This window comes from Verticillium dahliae, genomic scaffold (assembly GCF_000150675.1).
Source record: "Verticillium dahliae VdLs.17 supercont1.2 genomic scaffold, whole genome shotgun sequence".
In the NCBI taxonomy this organism is placed as follows: Eukaryota; Fungi; Ascomycota; class Sordariomycetes; order Glomerellales; family Plectosphaerellaceae; genus Verticillium; species Verticillium dahliae.
This window is the reverse complement of record NW_009276916.1, coordinates 770,039-793,799: the sequence shown is the minus strand read 5'-3', so window position 1 is coordinate 793,799 and position 23,761 is coordinate 770,039. Positions and strand designations below refer to the sequence as shown.

Sequence of the window (23,761 nt, the reverse complement as noted above, 5' to 3'; positions counted from 1 at the left end):
GTCAACTTGCTAGACTTGATTTCATCGAGCCTCTTGCTACCTAGCTACACAGCGTAGACCACTGGTGTGCGTACCTGCCCTCCGCTTCCGTCCGCTTGACTTCCCCACGAGAGGTGGTCTTGAGACCGAGAAGCACAATCTTGGACCCCCCTAACCCCTCTTTTCCATGTTCCCAGCCCCTGCCAGGCCCGGCCAAACCAACCGGCCCCAAACCCCCCAACGCCTTGCGATGCCACGACGGACACAAATTCATGAAGAAGAAGAAAAAGCAGCAAGAGAAGTTTGCGCAGAAAAGTGAGTAGTCGCAAAAAAGGAAGAGAAAGACGGATCGAAAGCAAGCTATTATACGAGCAACCAATGAAGAAGCTTCATGGGGCGGGGAAGAAAAATGATGAGTCAAAAATCTGTCGACAGCTCCTCCTATGGTGCCGGCGGAGGTTTCGGAGTCGGCTTTTTAATGACGAGTTTGAGTCTCTTCGGCGCGGCCGCAGGCTGGCTTCCAGAACTGCTAGGAGGTGGCGGGCTGGCGTGCGCGGGCGTAGGCGTTGACACAGATGTGGATGAAGAGTGGGCTATCGATGAGGCAGTTGGCTTTGACGACGGTGTGCCGGTTGGCAGACCCGACGGAAGGGGCTTGCGTACGCTGTCACCGCCGCTGGGAAGAGGCTTTCGCGCAGGTTTGGCCTGAATGGTGCCATCGGCGGCAGGCGAGGCACGCACGGTCTGCAATGAGCTGGGCTTGCGCGGCACACCAGAGGATGACCTGACGTTGAGCTCCTTCAGGATCCGCCGCAGTGCTGGGTGTCTTATCGTGACGATCTTTCGAGGGCGAGCAGTGCCGCTGTGGCCCTCCTTGCCGATCTTTGGACGCTTAGCAATTGGTGACTGGTCATCGCCGCCATTCATCTTGTCTGGTCGTGGACGTTTCGGGACCTTGGCCGATGAGGGCAACTCTGTCCTGGGCTGTGCGCTGCCCTGGCGTTCAGGAACAGACAGCGGTCGAGGGGACGATTCCTTGAGGGCAGGTGACACACGAATAGGGGTTGCGACGGGAGAGTCACGAAGAGGAGCCGCCGCCTTTGTTGGCAATGGTTGGCGTGGTTCAGAACCCGGAACAGCTGGCGGTGGTACCTTGTTGGCCTTGACTTTCGGGTTGACAATGACGCGCTTGGGCTCGACAGGTTTGGGAAGCGGCTCGACAAGAGGAACAGGAGCAGGCTCCGGTGCCTTCGGTAATTCTTTAGGCCGGGGAAGGGAGTCGCGGTAGTATGGCGTAAACGTAACGATGAGCTAGAGAGGAATCAGATCAGTAAAGTCTGCGTAGAAAAAAATGAAAAGGCGAATTCGTACCTTGCCCGGAACACGGTGCGCTGGACGAGAGACCTTCCACCGCTGAGGAAGCGGCAGAGAGACGATCCACTCGTCGGATGCATCGAACATGAGCCCACAGAACTCTAAAAGTGTAGCCTTCTCTGCTCGACCGAGAGTGTCCTGGTTGATAGCATACCAGAGAGTCTTCTGGATCGTGATCTCATGATGGGCGAATTGGTCTTTCATCTCTGCCTTGAGCGCCGTGAGTGCCGTGTGGAGATCATGCTTGCGCAGATATTCCTGCCGACGTTCCGTGGTTTCCTTATCACCGGCTTCAACGACGAGCATATCTTCCTTCGGTTCATCCGCAAAGCCGTCCAAGAACATATCTCCTGTCTGTGGTTTAATCGCACTATTGGGCTTGGAGAATTCACCAAATGCCAAGCCGGCAAGGCCAATGCTGAAGACCTTGAGCAGCTTGTGGCGCACAAATGGCGACTTGTCTGTGCTCAGCGTTCGAAGCAGATGAGGGAAGACAACATCATCCATCATGAAGCCAAGATCGACCAGAGCCTCAAAAGCCTTGATACGAACGAGATCGTATGTCTCGTCCTGCAGGTACTGCATAAAGTCAAGGCCATCCTTGGGAATGACCCCGGCTTTCATGAGTCGTCTTTTGCAGTCAAGCGCTGTGATGGTCCAAATATTGTGGTAAGAGTTTGCCCACTCGTCCATCCTGCGGTATCGGTCAATTTCAGTGAGAGCGTTTTGGAGGAATTGGTCCTCCTCATCCGTCCGTATGATATCGTCGAGCATCACCTCCGTGTCCGGTCGCTTATCAGGGATCATGCTAGTGGCAAGCGCCTCTAGGAGCTTTGCCACATAAAAATTGTCGGAAAACGGGTTGTTGGCGTTGTTGTTGAACTGGACCTGCTCCAAGAGGAAGTGCCGTGCCCGCTCAGGGCACTTGCCATTGGAATCCCGCACCCTTGCGATGGCCAGTGGGATTGCGCTCTGGGCAAGATACTGCTTCCGATCCGAAAAGTCGTTGGGACGGGGCATCTGTGTGCCTGGGAAACAACAAAGTTGTGTGAATGCTCGTAGCAAGTGAAAGAGACCGACCATGGAATCTTTCGGGCCTGGAACGCTATGTCTGTGGAGCTGGCTGGCTGCCATTGTGCGGATACCATGAAAGTAGCGCTTGTCGAATAAGGTACGCGTGAGAATAGAAGAGACGAGTGGATGAGGCGGAGACCTGCCCAAGTAGAGCATTGTATCCTGCTGCGCAACCACATCCCTATCTTGCTGGAGTTGCGAGACATACATGTATGACTCGGAGTTGGTCTTCATCGTGCAAATCCACTCAAAGTCGGCGTCCATTCGAATCCATTCGTAAGATTCCTGGTCCATCTTCTTCTCCATGTCAGCAGGCCAGTCGAGCAGGTCCCATTCCTGGATGTCGTCTTGGCTCTGTAGAACATCGCCCAAGCAGTACAGGAGGGAGTCTTCGTTGACTTCGCCGTCGGCCGTGGTCTGCGCAGCCGCCCTATCGCGCTGACGTCGACTACGCTTCAGGCGCTTGTACTTTGTGTTGTAGGGGATGTCGAACTTGCACATCTTCATGGCCGCGGCGTCTTCGCGCACCTCCACTATGTGCTCGTAAGGTGTACCGTCTGCCTCGTGAATGCGGATGGTCATAGGTCCCGTGAACCAGGGCTGGATCTCGCCGATAGCGACATCGTATAACTTTTCTTTCACCAGCCGCAGAAAATCGTTCTTGTCAAGAGCCCGGTTCGAGTCCCTCTCCTTAACTTGAACTTGGCGAACCATCATCTCGACGCAGAGCTTTTTCTTGTTGAATTTTTGCTGGACATCGAATCGTGGACAGCCTGTGCCGTAGATCCACTGCTTCCAAAATGATTCAAGTTTGCTCTTAGAGTTCTTTTCGCAAAACCTCCGGAAGGACTCCGTGTTAATCAGCCAGTCGCCCTGACGTTCTCCAATGTTCGCTTTGTAAAGAATCCTCGAAATGATCCGGGTGAGATTTGTTTGCGCGGGTGCTTTTGCAAGCCTCTTGTCAAGAATGAACATGATAAGGGGCGCCTTCAAAGTCATGAAGTCCATCTCAAAGTCGCCAACATGCAAGCTGCGGCCGAGGTCGTAGAGTGATGCCCGGCCCGTATCAACCTCGACCAGCTCGTCAACCATGGACTTCATGCGGAATCTGTAGTCGTTGTTACCGCACAGTTTCTTGAGGTACAAGTCGGCCATGTAGTAAGCTATGCCAATAACGACCCATAGGTCGTTACGCCGGCTAGGAAGAAGATTGATGCCACTCCATTGGACGGCCAAGCTCTGCACAAGTTTCCTCGAGATGTCAACCTCCGCATCCGGGTCAACAACGTTCTCTGGGTAGAGAAGACGCGTGCTCACAAGTGACAACGAGTGGACGGCAATTGTGTCGTTCACCATGTCATCGACAAAGCAGAGTCGATACTCCTCGAAAGGGTAACGCGCAAAAGTGAGGGTGAAAAAGTCGGCCGCTGACGGAAGAGCCTGACACGTGTTCAATGTTTCCTCAGCACGCCCAGGCAAACAGAAGGCCTGTATTTTCAGCGCGTTTGCCCCGAGTTTCTCATCATCCGCCTCGGGGCGGAAGGCTGCAGAGACGTCAACAAGCTGGAAGGGCCCGACGGCAAAGCCTAGTTTCTGGGCAGATGCCTTCTTGTCAAGCTCAAACAGCATGATCTTCTTGGAGTCATCCGTTGGGTCGATCAACTCCTCGGCGATGAAACCTGAGCAGATGGCCGTCATTTCCAGAAGCTTGTCCTCTTCAGAGAGCGCATAATCATCATTGTGCGGCTGTGACTTCTGGCCGGCGCTGCGGGAGTGACCGTTCACACCGTTCTGGGTCGCAAGAGGTTGACGCAGAGCATCGCCCAGCGTCTTTGGCAGCTTGATGGCAAGGGACCAGGCACAGCTCTGGCCATGGTCATCAATGCATGGGAAAATGCAGGACGCGGTTCCCGGTTCGACAGAGTGCCGCGTGTAGACATGAGGCCACTTGAAATCGCCTGGGTCGACTCCAACAAACTGGATTCCGTCTCGAATGTTCTTGGTGGTGAATGGTATGGTCACACGGTATTCTTGTGAAACCAAAGGATTCGGGTCAAATGGAGATTCGGTGGTGGACGAGCCTGGGTTTGCCGATGAAACCCGGATTTTGATCGGCCGCTTCTGGTTGCCTTCCTCTTTCAAGTCCTTCGTTCTTTCCAGGTCTTTCAGGTTGATGCGAATTGACCCATCGACGGGCGTTGAGCCAACTGTTTCCCTATCTTCAGCGGCTGCGTCCTTCCGTCGCGAGTGGGTGAGGGGTCGCATGCGGAGCCTTCTAAGGTCGTGATGCGTCGCATTCCAGTTGTAGTGACTCGGATAGTCCAGTAGCTTGTAGGGATCCTCATACGTGGCCGCGATCTTCCTCGGTGCGCCGACGGGTTGCGTGTCTTTCAGCAGCTCAATCTCGATATTGTCGACGTCAATCTCCGTTTGTCGCGCGTCGATGGCAATCTCTTCCATGCTGTGGCCCCGGACGCTAGCGATTGTGATCTCGCACTTGCCGACGATGCGCTTTTCCCGAAAGTTGATCTCAAGTTCGACGTCTTGCCTGATGACAAAGTATGGGCGCATAGGCTCATCTTTGGGAGGAGGCAGGCTCTCGAATATGTCCAGCTCCGCCGGCTCGGCTTCGGTATGGGATGATGGCGCAGACATGGCGACTAGCAATCGATGCGCCGTGGCAGTAACTGGGTCTAGGAGTGTCGCTGGCGGGAACGTTCGGTCATCCTGGCAAAGTTGGACCTTTCTTTCGCAGAAGTCTAGGTCGGGCAGGGGGGGCGTCGGAGGGGGACCTAGATGGCAGAACAGGAAAAAGAAGGTTAAGAGGCGTTGCGAAGGAAGAAAAACGGCGGCGTTGCCTCAATCGACCCCACGGTGGAGAGATGCTGGGGAATGATGTTGAGCGGAGTCGACCAGGCAGGTAGGACGAGACGCGAAGCCTGGCTGATGGAACCTTGAGTGCTGTCGAGATGCGGCAGCTCAGAACGGCGCGTCTGCAACTGATTACCTCAGGTATCCGCGACTGGACCGTGCCAAGGGTAAGCTGCCAGTGGGTCCCGACTCGAGGACTTTGTACTTTCCCATATTAATAATCTGTAGAGCTACTTCAGGCCAGGGTCTCGAGCCCCTCCGTCTTCCCTTGTAGGTACCTGGGTGTTCATCAAGAGGCTTCCATGAGATGGTGAAGCTTTAAGAGGGAAAGACGTGGTGATCACGTATAACCGAAAGACGGCAAGCACGAGACACATATGCCTCCTGGTTTCGGTTCAACTGTTCCACGCTTCAAGAAGGTGCTACCACGTCTTCGCGACCGGCTAGGTGCTGTTGGAAGCATCGAAGATGGGTTTCCGAGCCTAGCATCATCAGCGGATCAAACACTCATTGAAGGTCTGAAATGAGTTCAGAGTAACGCCATATCAAACGCATTGTGCATCTCGCTTTCCACGTCTCACCAGTAGACGCCTCTGCAATGTCAGCAAAACGACGCCGAGATCCCAGGGAATTACAGCGCTGCCTAGATGATAGTAGCAATACATGTCTCTAGAACCACAGAATGTCACGATGTCCGGGAGGGGTGTGACTCGTACTGTGTTCTGCTGGCCAGAGAATTAAGAATTACACGTACAACCATCAAAGTATCCTGGTCGGCGCAAGCAGAACTTGCCAATGTGGCACTGTATGAGAAAAAAATCAATTTCTTCGTCACTACCATGACGAAGCACCGTGACGCTCCGACGAAAGGGTCAAACGCCTTACTGATAACATGTTCCTAACATGAAGTGCCAGGAGAAAGCCGCATCCCGTGCCCTCCATCCCAAAAACGAAATACCCTTTGCCTTCCAGCTCCGACTGGTATCATAGAAAATGCATACTACACTGTTCGAGTAATCCCAAGCACAGGGTTTCGAATGATATCACATATCGCACATACCCACTCCCACAAGCCCGTCAATGTCTGCTACCACGGCGCTGCCGTCGCCTCTTCCGGGCGTGAGCCTTCATGGTCTCGGGGTCGAGATACTCCTCGGGCAGCTCGAACTCCCGCGCCTCGGGCTCAGGCACCGGCTCACCCCAGGCCAGGACCCTACGCCCCGCCCGACGATGCTTGTTAAGCGCCGCGTCACGCTCGTGCTTCTTCTTGAAGAATGATCTGAACTCCCGCGGTGGTGGCAGGGGCGTTTCTGGCTGGATCGACGCGCCACGTGGTCGCTTTCGACTGGACTTCGTCATATTGGCTCTGGCCGCCGCTTCTTCGCGAAGCTGTCTCGCGATCGAGGCGTCAAAGTCCAGCTCGTCGGGTGGGTCGCCGTCACTAGCATGAACGTCATCGTCGTCTTGTTCGCTGTCGCCGATTTCCTGTTTTTCCTCGTCCTCATCTTCCACGGCCTCTTCATCCTCACCGGCCTCCTCCTCCTCATCTTCTTCCTCGTCCTCTTCTTCGTCGGCCTCTTCCGCCAGAGCGCGTTCCTTTTCCGCCTTGCGCCTCTTCTCCTCCTGCGCCCACTGACGAAATTTGTCAATAATGGCCTGGCAGCCCTTGATAAAGTGCCGCCTCGCAGGCTCAAACGACTTCTTCTTGCTCTCCGTCACGCCGCTGACACCCATGATCCGCAGCCAGTCGTGGCCCTGCAGGCCCTCGAGCAGCCTGACGATCTGGTCCTTCTCGTGCTGCGCCCTGCCCTTCTCCGTGTTCCGGATCGACCTCTCGAGCCTCTCGGCCCTCTTGTGTATCGGCAGGTACAAGGCGTCAGGCAGGGCGCTGTCGAGCGTCTTGCCCTTGTAGCTCTTGCCGAGAAAGTCAAAGTTGATGCGCTGCGAGTCAAAGGGGTCGTCAAACAGCGCGTCACCGTAGCCGCGGACGGGGTAGTCGCCGTGGTCGTAGCCGGCGGGCACCGGTTCGGCCTGTGTCGGCGTGAACAGCGGCGCCACGACCTTGCCGCGAAAGTAGCGCGGGAACGTGTCGACGACGACAATGGGCGTCTCGACGTTCAGCAGGTGCTCCTCCTTGGGGTCGTTGCCGATGACCTCGTCATAGTCGGGAAAGTAGGCCGACAGGTCGCTCTTGAAGCGTGTCGCCTCCTGCGAGCGCAGCTTGCGCCCGCCGCGCTGCTGCTGCTGCTGCTGTTCCTTGGGTTCGGCATGGGGTTGAATGTCGGACTGGGTGTCGGGTTGCAGGCGGTCGAGCTCGTGCCGGATGCCGTTGACCACCTTGGCGCGGTGCTTGGTCAACTGGGCGGCGGCATCGTCTTGGGCGGGTGGGGGGACGGCAGGCGGTGGCTGGCTCACGACGGCGGTTTCGCGTCTCACGGGTAGAAACGGCAGCTTCTGTTGCTTTTTGGGTGGTTGCTGCGGTCGTTGGTGATGCAGTGGTTGTTGCTGTTGCTGTTGCTGTTGCTGAGGCTGTGATTGTGATTGTGACTGGGTTTGTAGTTGCTTTGGCTTGAGTGTCGGCGGCACCGCGTCGGGCGGGGCAGGTTTCGCAGCAGCGTGCTTCGGGGGCGTGGCGCGCGATGACTTGAGCACGATCTCAAACTCGGTTCGCGGTCGCTTCGCGGGGTTCACGGGCTCGAGGTCGTAGTTGCGGTCGTAGTTGCGGTCGGAGATGCTCAGGTGACGCTTCGTGCGACCGTTGGCGGCGTGAGAGAGAATGTTCTGGGTGCTGTTGCGAGCTGTGTGGAAGGGCGCGTTGGCGTGGGCATCAGGAGCAGCAGCGCCAGCGGCAGCACCAGCGGCAGCACCAGCGGCGGCAGCAGTGGAGGGCGCCCTTCTGCTGGAGCGCGTAATCGATGCCATGGACGCTGTTTGGACGGCCATTCATGGTTCGGGGGAGGGACGTGTCTCCGGCGCGTCCGCGTTGCCGTTGCCGTTTGCGTGGCGATGGGCTGTGGGCAATTGAACCGAGATCGCTTCTCGAGGGTGGATGGAGCGTGTTGTTTTTTTCGGTCGCTCGTTCGTTTCGTTTGGAAGGGATTCAATTGGAATCTGGGTCGGTTTGGGGTGGTTTGGTCTGGCTTGGTCCCCTCTGCGCGAACGCCTTCGGGGGGAACTCTACTCCGCCGCCTGGCGCCTCGAGCTGGGACCTAGGTTCCTTACCTTTAGGTGCCTTAGGGGCCGCTGGCAGGGGGTCCTGTGCTTTCCAGGTTGCTTCCAGTGCCTGTGGAATCCATCACGCACGCCAGACACGTTCATCTGCTGCTGGGCCATGTCATGACGTGCATCGGACGAATTGACGTCTGCATCGACACGCCGTTGCCATGGGGCATAAATGAAGCTTGATTCTCCTACCAGATGCAGTGAAACCAGGACGGCCGGGAACTGATGGGTGTGGTCCGGCTGTCCTATTACAGTACTTGCCTTACCTGGCTTGCCTTACCTGGCTTGCCTTACCTGGCTTGCCTTACCTGGCTTGCCTGGGTCCAGGTCGGTGAACCTGTGAGCATCAGCCTTATCCACACCACCCATTATTTGCCATGATATCAAGCAACCACACATTGGTTCTGCCCCTGGGCAGAATCAAGTCGAACGTCTGCTCATGCCTAATTCTTCTTTGATCCCTATCACCCATGCATCATACATAGACCTGCCTCATCAAGTAACATAAAACCGAGTGCTCGATGTAGACTAATGCTATGCCGTCCAGCGGGCAATATGCGAGGGTATAACAAAGCCAATCGCCCATCCCATACTCATGCTCAAGCCGACATGATGCCCATGCCGGTATCATGCTTCATAACCATGCCATTCGCAATCTCAAGCGGCCGCCGGGGTCCTAGCCGCCGCGCCACCCCGTGTCGAAACATCCCCCTCGTCCACCTGATTCCCAGCACTCTGCTGCGCGTTGTTTCCCGTCGAAGCGTCATTCTCGTCGCCATCCTCTGTCGGCGCAATATGCAGCTTGCGCATGAGCTTCACCGCGGCTGACTTCTCCTCCCTCTCCCGCTGCTCCCGCGCCGCCTCCGCCTCGAGAATCTCCCTCTCGCGCGCGGCGCTCTCGCTCTTGTCCCGCTCCTCCTCCTCGCGGCGCGCCACCGCCTCGGGCGCGACGAGCTTGTCCTTCTTCAGGCTCATCTTCTGCAGGACGTGCTTGCCCTTCTTGCGGGTGCGCACGTACGTCTCGAGCCCGACGAGGACGGCGTACGACTTGGAGATGGACACGTGCGACACGTCGACGCGCGACTCCCGCAGGCTGCGGATGAAAGCGCGAAAGTTGGACGTCGGCGGCCGGTAGTGCCCGCTGAGCGGCGACAGCGACTTGATCTTGCCGTCCTTGACCTTGATGAGCCCCGCCGACGAGATGCGGCTGCCCTGGAGGAACGACGAGTGCTGGAACGCCCCCGAGCTCTTGATGCCCACGTACAGCCGAAAGTTGGTGTCGGCGACGAAGATCCACGTGTTCTTGCGGACAGACTTGCGGAGCATCTTGTTGAAGATGGTGCTCGCCGACACGTGCATCACCTTGCGATGCGGCTTCTCGTCGTCGACTTCGGGCGTCGCGTACTTGGCCGCGCGGTCCGCCTCGAGGGCCGACTCGATCGACGACTCGGATCGGCTGTCGTTCGCGTCCGCTTCAGGCTCCGGCGTCGGCGGCATGTCGCGCGCTGTCGACCACGCTGGGGTGGGGTCGTCGCGGGGCACGATGCCGCAAATGCTGTCTCGGTAGTCCTCGGTCGTGTTGATACGCTCGCCGTTCTTGGCCCAGCAAAGCGCGCCTTCCTCGTCAATGCTGACAAGATAGTGCTGCCGCTCTTCTCGCGACAGGTACCGCACCTGCTCGCGCTCCAAACGGTCCCTCGGGCAGGCAGCCATGTCGATATTTCGTCCCTCGCCGTAGTCGAGCCAGTAGAAGAAGTTCTCGTTTGTGTCGTGCTTTTTCCACTCTTCGTGATACGTTCGTAGGTTGCTGCCGTATCGGTGCTTGAGGTCGACCATCTCCAGGAAGTACTGCAGCCCCATCATCTGAGAGTCTTGCTTCCTCTTCGCCGTGGCCTCCTCGCGACATTTGCGCTTCTCGGCCATCTCTTCATTGGCATCACTGGACGACGACAAGGACATGTGCGTCAGGGATTCCGCGTCGCAGTCAGCGTCATCGTGGCCTGCGCGGCGAGCAATCATGGCGGCCTTTTTCCAGTTCTCCCGCGCCGTGGCACCCCGGTGCACCTTGCCGTCTTCTTCCCTCGACAGCATGGTGGGCGCCTCGCCCGTCTCCGGCGCCATGGCTTCGCGCGCGCGCGGTTTGGTCGTCTCGCGAAACTGCGCCTCCTGGATCGCAGCCACCCACCGCGTCGAGGCCGCGAGTTCGAGGCCCTTGCTCTCTCGCCGCGAGCGGTACCCGCGATAGCTGCGCTGGATGACCTTGGCAGCTCTCCTGGAACGGAAGGCCTCGATGCTCTTCCGCCTGGGCTGGCTGCGCAGGCTCGACTGCTCGCTCGTGGGGCGGGACATGGTGTCTGGTGGTGGGAGCGGCAAGATGGATTCACGTCGTACTTTGCGGGCCTTCTTCCTCGTCTCTACCTCACGCCCGTGCTGCACTTGGGAGATTTTGTTGAACTCTTCGGGGGATGGCGGGATCAGGGAGTCCAGGTAGGCCTTGCGCGAACTGTAAGAGACAGCCGGCGGTCGATTTGTGGTGATGCCACTTGTTGTGTCGGGTTTCGTCGTCGCCGCCGTCAACGGTGTAGTCTTGACTGGGACGCATGGAGGGCTGGCGGGGGGCGTTGGGTTGCATGGCAGACAGGTTAAGGTCGGCGCACTGCGTGTTGGAGGGGCAGCTTTCTTGATCAGGGTCTTGGTTGGGCCTACCACGATGGGCGACGATAGTGTGGTGGAGGGATACGTCATGGCTAGATCAATCGTGGACTATTCTGGCAGGGGTCTGCGTCGCGTGCCAGGCGGTATTTGCCAGGTGGCATTGGCTGTCGGCATCCAACTGCCGGCGTCTTCGGACAGAAAGAGAAAGCATACAAGTGCAGTGATGAATGAAGAGCCCCCATGGTCAGACGGCCCAAATCTCTCGAGGAAGACGAGGATATAACAAGTAGTGCTAAGGGGCGGGTCGCGGGCCAAATAAGCAACAACGGGTCGGACAAGACTTTGACAAGACTTTCAATCGTCTTGGACACGGATCCGAGTCACTTACGAGAGGGGACAAGGATGATGCCGCGTCTTCCTAGGGCTGGGCAAAGCTGAAGTACGAAATGCGCCTGGCACTGACACCATCTCCAACAAGCGCCAAAGCGTAACACCTTGGACCAACAACAAGGTGAAGCAGAAGGCCGGATCCGTTCGGTCAAGGTGAACAACCCCTTTCTGTTATATCGTGTCTGGCGCTCGACCTGCTTTCTTTGCGGCAGTGTGAAGTACCGTGTAAGCGCACGAGCAAAGGATGCACCGAGCCCTGCCACCCAGATGAGGTGGCCAAGGTGGGCTGAGTGAAGCTCGCACTCGTCGAGACCCCCCCTCCGAAAACGCCTGGCATTACGCGTCAACCTGCAGGGACGCCCGATGAGTTTTACTCGGCGCGACCCCACGGCAACATGACAGGCCAGCGATGGCCATCTTGTTCCCACCAAACTTGTCTTCCGCCCGGTCGCAACAAGCCACTCAAGACAAGTCATCTCGGGGTCGAGGAAGCCCCGGGCCGGTCCGAGAAGGGGAACATCGGGGTTCCCTGCCCGTCCTTGCTGTATCCCACTTGCGTTGCTGTTTACTACGGTTCTCCACGTCACAAGTGGCAGTAACTCTTGTCGTCAGACAAGTCGTCATATCTGGGGAATCTGTTCAAGCTAGGCGCGCCAAGCTGGCCATCCAAAACATTATCATTATCGTATTGTGATAGCAGTGCTTCCTATGTTCAATCCGCTCCGACAACCTGTGTCGGATGAAACTTGAGGTTATATGTACGCTATTCCAATATGTTGTGTCACGAGAAGAGAAAATCCTTGAGCACCGGAGACCCAGAAAACTCGGGATTGAGCATAATACAGCTACGGCAGTTAGCCATCGTTTTCACGACGTGTACTGCTGGCTGCGAGCGTCAGAGAGGGGGCTGGGCTGAACATACTTGAGGAAGTATTGGAGGCCCTGCCGCCGCTTGTCGAGGAACTTGGGTCTGAACTTTGATATCACACTTTTCGGCGGGAGAGGCGGGACGGCAGCCTCAAAGTGTGGAAATGTCATCATCAGCTTCTCCCTCAGATCGTCGAATTCGGAGTAGCGCTTGCGGATATTCATATAACTTCCCTGGAGAAGTGGGCGATTTCCAGTCAGCACACCATCACACGCCATCCGTCTGCTACAGAAAGGGGAGGGACAACTGACCCGCAGCGTCTCGACCTTGATATTCCAAACCACAAAGGCACCGATGTTGGTCGCGCTGCCGTTGATGACGACGTGATCAACAATCTCGACGCTCTTCGCCCAACAAGCCTTGTTGTGATGGTCGGGGTCGCTGACCTCGTGATCCTGCATGGTGATGGCGCCTGCTGGCAGGACCGACTCGGCCGACATGTTGGATATGGACCTTTGGTGGGAGTGGCTGTTCGTCCAATATGGGGGCGAAGTTATCGAGGCCGGACTGGTAACGGCAGATGCCCACGTGTCCGAGTCGTCGTGCGCGGCGTCGTCGTCAGAGCTCGGCGGGCCATTGGCAGCTGTCCCGACGGCATTCGTGGCATTCGTAGCAGTCGTGAGCTTGATGCCTGAGCCATTGCTGGCTCCGCCTACACCATCACCATGGCCAGTGCCATTGCCAGTGCTGCGGGCCTCCAGGTCGGTGGCGGGGTCCATGAAACCATGCAGAATGGCAGTGTAATGAGCGTTGGAAGAAGTCTGAAGCGTGCGCCGTGGCTCTCGGATGCAATGTCAAAGGTTCGTCTGGGCGGAAGCCGAGCAACCGGGAGAGCCTCTTTCTCAATCTGCGCCTCTCGGTGCGTCGTGCGGCAGCTGTAATAATATTGTTGGGGTGTTCAGGCGCAGTCGTAGTCGTGCGGATCTGATGGTTGCAATCGGTGATGTGGGACTGGTCAATTGAGCAGGATGGGTGATGGCCTTGCTACCCGGATCGCATGGAAGTGAAGCTTTCTGACGAGTGCTTCTGGAAGGGTTAGGCCTGGTCCCGGTTCTGATCCCAGTCGTCACAGCAGCGTGGCTGGGTGATGTGATCGCAAATGTTCTGCAACCAATCCTGAGCGCTAGCTGCCTCTCCATTGCGTCCCGTCAGAAGAAATGGTGGGGCACACTGCTGTGAGCATCGCGGGGCAGCCCTCTGCTGTTACACCACCCCAAGAAGCATTCTGCTGCTACACCACCCAAGAAGCATTCTGCTGCTACATCACCCAAGAAGCATGCCAGTCCATGTCCAGCAGGCAGGACATGTCAGGTGGACCCGATGACGGCGACCATTGTGTATCGAGACACTTCAGTGAAAGTTCATGTGCAAACGACATGGTCTTTCTGGCGCCTTGGCAGCAGTCTTTGCCCAGTCCTGGCAATCATCCATGGCATGGATGCCTGCTGTAGAGTTCTCGTCTATCCACGAAGAATGGCGATTTGCAACATTGAACCTCGACCTGAGGCAAGAGTCCAGCTACCTAGCCAGCTCTGTAGGCAACAGCTCATCGGCATATACACGGTCGGATGGCTTCAAGGCTCAGGTCTTTGTCCGCACTCAGATGAACTAGGCTGTCGACAAGAGGCGTCGCTACAGCTCGCCCGCAGTGGGCCACGATGAGGAAAGTTCGCTGACAGAAACACAGGCTTACGGCGCACTAGCCATCGGAACGAACGAATGCCGCTAAAAACCACCAGTTCACTCAACGTCAAGCTCGCACAGCCCCTGTGAAAGCTTGGAACTCTTCCACACTCGGTAAATGGCCCTTGTCGTGGGGGGAAGCATGGAGGGGAAGCTTGAGGTGCTAGCCCGAACCAATCTTGAACGTTGAAACGGCGAAACGCATGGTGCATATGCACGAGAAAAAAAAAGCAGTGAGTGATCAGCCCCCTGTCAAGTGTGCCCCCAGACTTTTTGTTGTTTACCTGCGGCCCGGTAAGATAGTGTCTCGTGGATGGATGAGGATGGATCCGCCTTTTCTCCCTTCCCACCGAGAAGCTGCCATGGATGGCTGGGTCTTGACCTCGTCATTGAGTTGGAAGGGGCGTCTTGGGTATTCGTAAGGCATGTAGGTATTATCCTGGCGGTCTGCTCAACGAGCCACAATGGCTGGCGAGCAGGCTGCGGCGCCCCGGAGGACATGGTCAGTCGTCCGAGGGTCTGCCTCAGACTGCCTGTGCTGTGGTCTTTGCTTCCTCCAATGACCAACGAGGAAGCCCGTTGTCGACGGTCTTCCGATCTCCCCGAATCGCCTTAGGTTGCATCGCTAGCCGCGTCGACCTTTCTGCACCCAACCTCGTGAGGCCGCGGATACGAACAGTCCACCACCCCATTCGAGGGCTTGTGTGCTCCGAAACGTCGAGGAGGAGGGGTTTGACGGCAATCTTTCTATCGTGGCGAGATCGTCGAAGGGGCTACACAGGCAAACGATTGGAACGGGGCAGGCTCGTACAGATCGCGAGGCATGGGAAGTCCGGGGCTGGCTGGGCTTGGCTGGGCTTGGCCTGGCCTGGCCAGCGTCGTGATGCCTGGCTCCGCCTGGCTTTTTTTGGGGGGGCGGCTGAGTGAGTTCTTCCTCTCGCCTCCCACCATCAGATGTCAGAGGGTCATGCATGCTCGTGTTCATGCGGTAAAAAAGAATGCGACGCAAAATCTGGCCCGTGTCTTGAAGCCAAGACAGCGACTCGCCCCTCCCTCGCGCCATCACAGCAAACGGTCCGCCCACCGCCAGTCGAGCACCGGAGACATTGCTGCGAGTCCCGATGGCACGACCGACGCAGCAACAACAAAAGACAGGGACAGCGGACGAGTAGTGGAGAGGAGACCATAGTGGAGAGGAGACCATAGTGGGGAGGAGAATAGGCGTCAGGTCAGACACGCAGTCGCTCGGCCCACCAGATCTCAATCTTAGCACAGGCCTAGCTTATTTGCCCAGCAGCCAGATCCCCAGACATCCCCTGTCGCCTCGGGCCCTTGGTGGCCCCCTACCGAAGTTTGTGTGTCCAAGTGATTGGGGCCCGGCATGAGAATAGCGGGCGACCCCTGTCGAAAAAACGCCGAGTGGCTGGCTACGACAACTGCTACACCCAATGTCACCCGCTATTTGACGATATCGCCAGTTCGCAGTGACGAGGGGGGCCCTGGCCCGTCCGCTCGACCACCATGGGGCAGTAGAAAAGCTCATCTCTCCCCCTTCCCGCGGCCTCTCGCCCTGGCCCAGCTCTTTCCTGACTTCACTCGCATCGTGCCAGCCAGCTCCTCACTTGTTGCGTTACGTTATCCTTCGTGCTCTCAACGGGTTTCATACCTGTTTGTCTCTCGCTACCGTCGTTTTTCAGTCTATCGCTTTATAATTCTCCTCTTGGAGCCGTCAACACCCATTAAGCCAGCCGACCCTTCTCGTTCACCTCCGATCATCTCGCCACTTTGAACCAGCACTCAAAACTCAAACAGCACTCTCGCTTTCGTTGTAAGTTTGTGTATTCATCTTGGCAAGAGACACACGCATGGCGTGTTGTGTGTCTTGCTCTGGTGGCAGCCCAGCTCTTCGGCCCTCGAGGAATGTCTTGATTCACGTTGGCTGACCGGGAAACCCCATTAGCAATAAAACAAGGACTGCTTGACGATCTACTCAGTAGATACTTGCCATCACCGTTCGCTCGCACACATCTGTCACCATGCCGTCCTTCAAGAGCACCTTCCTGGCCGTGGCCGCTGCTTTCGTCGCTACCGCGACTGCTCAGGACTACTGGGTCGAACCTGACTCCATTCAGAAGCCCATCCGACGTATGCAAACCCCAATAGAGTCCATACGTTCAGAGTGGCTTGACTAATGGATCGTGCAGTTTCGTGGTGCCGTGACCAGAGGAGCTCGTGCCCCATGATCTGCTCCCAGACGTCCGAGGGCGACCCTCTCGTCAACGACTGCAATGCTGTCAGTGCACTAGGAATCCCACCCAAACATCCCTCTTGCTAACGACGTTCATAGGACGCCCTGCAATACGGCTGCATCTGCAGTGACGGACAAAAGCCCAACATGACCGAGTACTCCCTAACGCTGCCCTACCACGTCTGCACGGCTTGGGGCCAGCAGTGCGTCGCCGACTGCGGCAACGGCAACAACGCATGCGCCAGCTCGTGCCGTGAGGACCACCCATGCGGTGCCACCGACCCCAGCCGCGTCAACGCTACGGAGTCCTCGGCCTCCCCCACGGCCTCCGCTACTGCGAGCCAGACATCCTCGGGCAGCACCATCTTCACCGGCCTCGCCGGCAACGACGACAACGACGACAGCGATGACAGCAGCAGCAGCAACTCGAACAACAACAACGACAGCGCCGCCTCTGCCCTTAGCCGGGGTCTCGGCCTGACGGTCGTCATTGGTGGCCTCGTTGGCGGGTTCGCCGTCCTGCTGTAAGCGGCGCTCAGACAGAACATTGGTGAGATGGGGGGCTAGCATGGTATGGTGGCGTGTGTTGAGCATTGCATGGTTATTTCGATTTGGGTCGGCGTTTACAGGGAGCGCGCAGTACGTGGTGAAGGCATGGCTAGACGTCCCAGGCCTTCCCAACTTAATGTCTACACTTCTTGTCGTTTCTTGGTCTCGTGAGTGCGCACACGCGAGATGGTTGTGTCGGAATGGCAACCCGTATATCATATGCCACTATGTGAACCCTCGATTGCTGTCATGTTTACATCCTCGGACTCGATTACCACTGGGTATTAGAGGAACGATATAGTTCACCGTGGTGTCTTGAGTCTGGTGAGGGAGCTGCAGCCTTCTCGCTCGTACTGTCCCCTCAGGCGAAGGAGGATTTCACCCGATGCAACCAATCACCTGGATATTTATAAAGAATATCATTACGCAGCTCAAGTTGTCTACGACGTGAAGTGTAAGATCGAGACATGTCCCGAATGCCACTGAACCCGGTCTACCAGGATAGAAGCGGCCTCTATCTGCTGTTACACATTCATTATCCCCTCTGGCATGGCTGAACAGCTGTAGACCCGACCTCTTGGTTACTTGACAGAGGAGGTGGCTATTTCGGAGCTCCATGGTGTACTGTTATGGTCTAAACCGTGAGAATGCCAACGAACTCGTCTCATACTCAGCCAGCACGGTGTCAAACTTTCAGGGTGGGTGGATGTTTAACTGTGCCTCCCGTATCTCAATTTCAACACGCCACCACTCGAACAGTCGCTTGAAGAACTATAATTGACACCCTGACATTCGTTTTTGTGAGTTGAAAAATTCCAGCACCTACCGTGACTGCGTCTCTTCAGTTAACAGACCTTTCTTTCCTCCGGCAACTACCGACTACCTTGACAGTTCCTCACCTATCACCACACACCTAGATACACCCCGAAGTGCTTCGCAGAAGCTTTCATCACCGAGGCCCTGACCATACCTATTGTCAAGCCTACCATATCGGCTGCTGCAGCCAAACACCTACGACACTTTGCTTATCAAGCCAAGAAAGCGGCTCCCTCGCCACATTGGCCGGTTCTGCTAGACAAGCCTACATATTCCGTGCCGCGTGGTGGAACGCTGGCGTAATCATGTGCTCGGCTGCAGGGTCTTGGGCTACGCTACCCCCTGAGATACGGAACCAGATACTCAAAGACATCATCTGCAGCGGCAACAAGCTGGCTAATGCGGCCAGCGTCTCGCGAGAATGGCATTCGGTCATCGAGCCGCACAATCTTGCCAGGATCAACCTGACGCCAACACGAATATCCAGTTCTGGATCTATTCTTAGTCGAAAAAGGAGCCTCATCCGCTACATATGGTTTCGTTTGGAGCTTCAGCGATATGACTGTACCATGTGTATGGGTGAAGATGATACCATCTGGGGAATGAACGACATCGACAGCGCGTTCGTCACCCAGTCTTTCGAGGATCTCTTCTCAACTCTTAGTCGGTGGGAACTTGACGGTGACTTGGTCCTTGACATCAGCATTTATTCGCCAAGCGACTCTGACCACTGGTTCAAGTACCTCGAGTTCGGACCCGACATTCCTTACGGCCGGTCTTCTCCTTCGTTTCGACATAGTGAGGTGTCGACGCAGTCCTTGACCGACCTATATGACGACCCGGCCCACGGCTGGCGTGCCGGTCGCCGAGAAACAGCCCTGAAATCTCAGGTAATAAACAGAGTTTTCGACGAGATCGAGTGTCCGGTGCCATGCGAAGACGAGGAGCTGGAGAAGAAATGGTGGCAACGACTGCCCCTAGTTCCTGCCATCACCGGCGTATATCTTCGACAGCAGACGCGGCGTCGATGGAAGCCAACTGATCTCACACGAATGTTCGCGCGGTTTCCCAACCTAAACGAACTGTGGTACGAGCCTTGGAAAGATGAGCCGCTCATGCAGAGTTTTACAGATAAAGGTGAGTGTGCAGCCACCAGTCTCAAGCTACCTGGTGGTCTACCCGTTAACAATTCTGACCCTTCCCGTAGATCACGAGACGCTATTCGGTTCGCTCCATAAAAACCTGCGGACGATGATTCTGTTTGAAAATTTCAATCAGGACTACGAGATTCCCAAGTCCTGGCACTTGGAAGCCATCAGAGCCCGGATGGGAAACACGGCTTTGGCACGAAAGCTTGCAAAGACCAGTCAAGATCTTCAAGTGCTGTCTGCTTCATTCATAGTCGATGCTCGGCATTTCTTCCTTGCTCGACGAGAATCTTGTATATGGCCGAACCTGACATCGTTGACGCTGACTTCGAGCCTGTTGGGCCCCGATGCAAGTAGTGCCGACATTGACGGCATGCTTTTGAATGCTGCTGCCGCCGCCTCGAATATGCCCAAGATCCGAACCATAGAGATCTGGAACGGCAAAAAAGGCTTGGCGATGCTGTTCCGCTACCGAACAGCTCGAGATGGGCAATCGGTTACTGTCACGCTGAGAGGAACTTCTGAAGTGATCCTTAGGCCTACCGTTGCTCAAGCTTGGGAGGCAGTTGCGCTTCGGCATCGCCACGGCAGGTTGGAGATTGAAAGCGACTCAATAGATGGAAATATCATCAAATCCCATGGTGAAGCTATCTGTCATCTCAAGCTCTCGACGCAGGTCATCAGACCAGTCTCGCTTCGACAAATCGTCAAAGAGGACCAGCTCAGGACAGGACCTTTCAACATGAAAATCTGGTGATGGGCATGGCGTAGGAAGCCAAAGAAGGTAGGTGATAGCAGCGTAATGCACTGTGTCGGGTTCACTATGGTTCTCGCTTCTTTCGGCTCCTGCGATGGCATCGAGAGTCCTCGCCGACAATGACGCTGGGCAGGAGACTGAACAAGCCAGAACATTCGATCCTACCGTGACGTTGCGGGTTGAGAGTTACATGCCGGTTCTCCCGATTCGAATGCACCAACATGGCATCTGCGGCAGAGACTTTGACTTTACATTCATACGGCGTCTCTTGACCCCACGTTGTCATGTCACAGTGGAAGCGTGACCTTGATGGTGCCTAGATTTTGTGCATGCGTGATTGGGTTATGCACCCCCCAGCAGTCACAAGCGAATGGCTATTGCCCGGGCTTGCCAGGTTCGGGCTCAGGCTACCTAAAAGGCTGCGGGACCCAAGAAAGGCTACAGCACGCAAGGTACATAGTACCCACAGTCGAAATCAAGTCCATTTTTCTGGCGGGCTCTACAGTACAGTACCATGTACCTCGCCCTGCTCACGTCCAGGGTTCAGTCGGCGTCTGCTCGCTAGGTGCTTTTAGGTACCTTAGCAGGCAGCAGGTAGGCAATCTGTACCATGCAATATTACTTTCATCCACCAGACCTCCCAATCGCTTGACCACCTTTTGCTCAACCCCCTATTACCTCGATTCTCCCTGCAATGTCTTGCTGTTAGGAATCCCTGCTTCTCTTCTCGTACTGGCAGCACGCGGCGTCTTTCTGGGACCAAGGACCAAATCCCTTCTCTTCCTTCTTCCTTCTATTATTCCCTCCAATCCAATTTTCACCCCAAACACCTTTGAAGATGGGGTCTCTCATTAGTGACAAGAGTAAGCACACACCCACCCACTGCGCGAAAGTACCTCGCGCTGCACCAAGTTTGGGGGCAGCGCAAAGTACAGTTCAAGCGCCGAAAAAATGTCGAGACGGCCCCACGACTCGACTTGGGACTTGTTCAACGAGACGATCACCACCACCACCACCACCACCACCAATGCTGCACCCTTGAGAGGTACGCTAACGCCCATGTCCTTGCAGAGCAGGCCATCGCCGAGTGCATCTCTGACGATGCCCTCATCCACCTCAAGTCGTACAAGTACTCTGCAGTCGACAAGTCGCCGATATCTAAATATGTCCTACGCCCCTACGTACGTTCCCCCGCATCGAGCTCCAAGACAGCCTCACCCGAGGCTACGCAGTGGCTTGCCTGCCATTCCTGTCTAGCTACAATTCTCGAACAAGAGCTGATTCTCGAGACTATTTGCAGTGGGAAGCCTCCGTCAAGTTGCTGCCGCTATGGCTGGCTCCGAACATGGTGACATTGATTGGCTTCGCCTTCATCCTGGCCAACATTCTCCTACTCGTCATTGTTATGCCCGATCTCGAGGGACCCGTACGTCGCGACCTTGCCGTAATGGGCTCTTGGGACAGCAGCTGACAGGAACGATGCACAGGGACCGTCATGGCTATACTTTAGTTTCGCACTCGGCCTGTTCATGTACCAGACCATGGACAATCTCGACGGAAAGCAAGCTCGACGGACCGGCACCTCGAGCGGTCTCGGCGAGCTCTTCGACCACGGCATCGACTCGCTCAACTGCACTCTCGCCAGTCTTCTCGAGACTGCCGCCATGGGCCTCGGCACCTCCAAATCCGGCGTCTTTACTGCGCTCTGCCCGTGCCTGCCCATGTTCTTTTCGACCTGGGAGACCTACCACACCCACACGCTCTACCTCGGCACCATCAACGGCCCCACGGAGGGCATCCTGATCGCCTGCGCCATCATGGCCACCTCCGGCATCTGCGGTCCTGGCATCTGGACCCAGCCTATCATCGACATACTTGGCGAGAAGCACTTCTTCGGCCTCATGCCGCTGATCCACCACTACTCGATCCGGGACATCTGGATTGGCATGATCATCACCTCGCTGCTCGCCACCCATATCCCTTTCTGCATCTACAACGTCGTTCGCGCGCGTCAGCAGAAGAACCTCCCGATCGCGTCCGTCTTCCTCGAATGGACTCCCATGCTCGTTTTCACCGCTGCTATCGGCGCGTGGGTGTACTCCCCGTACTCGACCCTCATGCGCGAGAACCACCTCGTGCTCTTCTGCTTCACCATGGCCTTTGTCTTTGGACGCATGACCACCAAGATGATTCTCGCACATCTGACGCGCCAGCCCTTCCCGTTCTGGACCGTCATGCTCTGGCCCCTCGTTGGCGGCGCCTTCATCGGAAACTTGCCCCGCTTCGGCGTCGCTGCCGTCACGGCCAAGGCTGAGCTGATCTACCTCTGGGCCTACTTCTTCTTCGCCCTCGTCGTGTACTCTCGCTGGGCCTACCTCGTGGTCACGAGCATCTGCAACTTCCTCGGCATCAACGCTCTCACGATCCCCAGGGAAAAGCAAATCGCCAACGAACAGGCCTTTGCCGCGCAGGCTGCCCTCAACGACATGAACGGCAAGCGCCACGACTAGTGCCTTCGCACACATACACAGAACGATAGAGGGAGCGGACTCGGCAAAGTTCCAGTCCGACACCAAAGGGTTTCAACACCGCCAAAGCCCGAGGAGGAATATGGGCGCTGCAACGGCAGGGCGGCCTGGGTGGCGTCACGAGACGCGCATCGATAGGCAGGGGACATGATGAAAAAAACAAGTTGGGAGGGGGAGGAGGGAGTTGGTGGGGGGACATGTTTTCTCACGGCATCAGCGGTTTTCTGGGCGTTGGCAGGAGCGGGGCTTTGGCTTTGGCTTGGCTTGGAACCATCTTCAACATGGGCGCGAGCGCAGCATGGCATTTTTCACACGTCGTTTTGTTCAGGCGCTTTCTCGGGTCGAGGGCTGGCGCAGGCTGGAAGCTCATCATCTCGAGCTCGCATGCTTTTGATGTTTATGTGGTCGCCCCGCGTAACGACTACTATATTATTAATGATATGTTACCTCGGCCGCTGGCCGATGAACATCACGCAACGCAGGACAGACTGTCCATGTTTGGCTACGCACAGCTTGCTTGATTTAGTCTTGATGATTCAGCACGCCACCGCCAGGTACAGTGAGATACGCCGCAGAATTAAGATACTATGGACTAGGTAACGATCTGGTGTTCGGTCTTTTGTTGGCAGGTCTTCAAACGACGAAATCAGTAGAAGCCGAAACGTCCTGCCATTCATCCAACAGCGCAACGGTGTCCTTGCACTTTTGCCTCACAGTCGCCAGGCAGTCCGTCCCGAGCACCAGGCGCAGCGGGATGGCCCGACCCTCAGCCACACCCGACCTCGTCAGCACGTCGACAATGACCTCTGCGGCCTTGACGGGGTCGCCGGCCTGGTTGTCGTTGGCGCGGTCCAAGTCGGCCATCTTCTCGGCGGCGGGCCCGTCCCGGTAGGCGCCGAGCCGCTCCTTGGCGTGCAGGCGGGCGCCGGCGTTCAGGAACCCGGTGCGGAAGTAGCCCGGCTCGACGACGCACACGTCGACGCCAAAGGGAGCCAGCTCCTGCGCGAGGCCCTCCGAGAGGCCCGAGACGGCCCACTTGGTGGCGCAATAGTGGGCGCAGGCGGCGCTGCCGACCCAGGAGCCGAGGGAGCCAAAGTTGGCGACGACGCCGGCGCCCTGGGCGCGCAGGTAGGGGGCCGCGGCGCGGGTGACCTTGTGCGTGCCGAGGACGTTGGTGGCGTACATGGCGGCGACCTCGTCGGCGGTGCACTCCTCGACGGCGCCGTCGAGGACGTAGCCGGCTGAGTTGATGACGTGCGTGAGATGGCCGTGGAGGCTGTGGGCTTCGGCCAGGGCGGCGCGGATGGTGGATTCGGGCGCCGTCACGTCGAGGGGAATGACGGTCGCGCCGAGGTCCGCCAGACGGGCGAGCTTGGTGGTGTTGCGGGCTGTGGCGATGACCTTGTGGGAGCGGGCGAGGGCTACCTTGGCGATCTCGAAGCCGAAGCCAGAGCTGGCGCCGGTGATGAACCAGACGGGGGTGTCCATAGTGATGTGAAGTTGGGGAGTGGTGTTAGGTGTGTAGGTGCGTAGCACTGC

At 56.9% G+C, this 23,761-nt stretch overlaps 8 protein-coding genes across 8 annotated transcripts; 3 read left to right on the top strand and 5 right to left on the bottom strand.

Moving 5' to 3' along the window:
* Positions 1 to 420: 420 nt before the first annotated feature.
* On the bottom strand, positions 421 to 5,082 carry VDAG_01058 (transcription initiation factor TFIID 127kD subunit; the record flags this gene model as incomplete). The annotated part of the gene is made up of 2 exons (XM_009649944.1): positions 421 to 1,290; positions 1,351 to 5,082. The coding sequence occupies 2 exons, from the start codon at positions 5,080 to 5,082 to the stop codon at positions 421 to 423; spliced, it is 4,602 nt and encodes a 1,533-aa protein (XP_009648239.1).
* Positions 5,083 to 6,375: 1,293 nt separating this feature from the next.
* VDAG_01057 (uncharacterized protein) lies at positions 6,376 to 8,241 on the bottom strand (the record flags this gene model as incomplete). Its single annotated transcript, XM_009649943.1, has 1 exon — positions 6,376 to 8,241. The coding sequence occupies one exon, from the start codon at positions 8,239 to 8,241 to the stop codon at positions 6,376 to 6,378; it is 1,866 nt and encodes a 621-aa protein (XP_009648238.1).
* A 936-nt stretch (positions 8,242 to 9,177) lies between these two features.
* Positions 9,178 to 10,869, bottom strand: VDAG_01056 (IQ calmodulin-binding motif protein; the record flags this gene model as incomplete). The annotated part of the gene is made up of 1 exon (XM_009649942.1): positions 9,178 to 10,869. The coding sequence occupies one exon, from the start codon at positions 10,867 to 10,869 to the stop codon at positions 9,178 to 9,180; it is 1,692 nt and encodes a 563-aa protein (XP_009648237.1).
* A 1,356-nt stretch (positions 10,870 to 12,225) lies between these two features.
* On the bottom strand, positions 12,226 to 13,492 carry VDAG_01055 (PX domain-containing protein). Its single transcript, XM_009649941.1, has one exon. The coding sequence runs from the start codon at positions 13,210 to 13,212 to the stop codon at positions 12,433 to 12,435; it is 780 nt and encodes a 259-aa protein (XP_009648236.1). The 5' UTR covers positions 13,213 to 13,492; the 3' UTR covers positions 12,226 to 12,432.
* A 2,317-nt stretch (positions 13,493 to 15,809) lies between these two features.
* On the top strand, positions 15,810 to 16,952 carry VDAG_01054 (uncharacterized protein; the record flags this gene model as incomplete). The annotated part of the gene is made up of 4 exons (XM_009649940.1): positions 15,810 to 16,004; positions 16,137 to 16,321; positions 16,381 to 16,469; positions 16,524 to 16,952. The coding sequence occupies exons 2-4, from the start codon at positions 16,213 to 16,215 to the stop codon at positions 16,950 to 16,952; spliced, it is 627 nt and encodes a 208-aa protein (XP_009648235.1). The 5' UTR covers positions 15,810 to 16,004; positions 16,137 to 16,212.
* Positions 16,953 to 18,391: 1,439 nt separating this feature from the next.
* On the top strand, positions 18,392 to 19,694 carry VDAG_01053 (uncharacterized protein; the record flags this gene model as incomplete). The annotated part of the gene is made up of 2 exons (XM_009649939.1): positions 18,392 to 18,926; positions 18,997 to 19,694. 2 exons carry the CDS (start codon positions 18,392 to 18,394, stop codon positions 19,692 to 19,694), a joined length of 1,233 nt encoding a protein of 410 aa, XP_009648234.1.
* An 838-nt stretch (positions 19,695 to 20,532) lies between these two features.
* Positions 20,533 to 22,204, top strand: VDAG_01052 (choline/ethanolaminephosphotransferase; the record flags this gene model as incomplete). The annotated part of the gene is made up of 4 exons (XM_009649938.1): positions 20,533 to 20,623; positions 20,766 to 20,875; positions 20,995 to 21,120; positions 21,182 to 22,204. 4 exons carry the CDS (start codon positions 20,533 to 20,535, stop codon positions 22,202 to 22,204), a joined length of 1,350 nt encoding a protein of 449 aa, XP_009648233.1.
* A 651-nt stretch (positions 22,205 to 22,855) lies between these two features.
* VDAG_01051 (estradiol 17-beta-dehydrogenase) lies at positions 22,856 to 23,710 on the bottom strand (the record flags this gene model as incomplete). The annotated part of the gene is made up of 1 exon (XM_009649937.1): positions 22,856 to 23,710. One exon carries the CDS (start codon positions 23,708 to 23,710, stop codon positions 22,856 to 22,858), a length of 855 nt encoding a protein of 284 aa, XP_009648232.1.
* Positions 23,711 to 23,761: the final 51 nt, after the last annotated feature.

Bases quoted from the DNA above. Each gene is read 5' to 3' on its own strand.
- VDAG_01055 (XM_009649941.1), bottom strand. From the start codon at position 13,212: ATGGACCCCGCCACCGACCTGGAGGCCCGCAGCACTGGCAATGGCACT.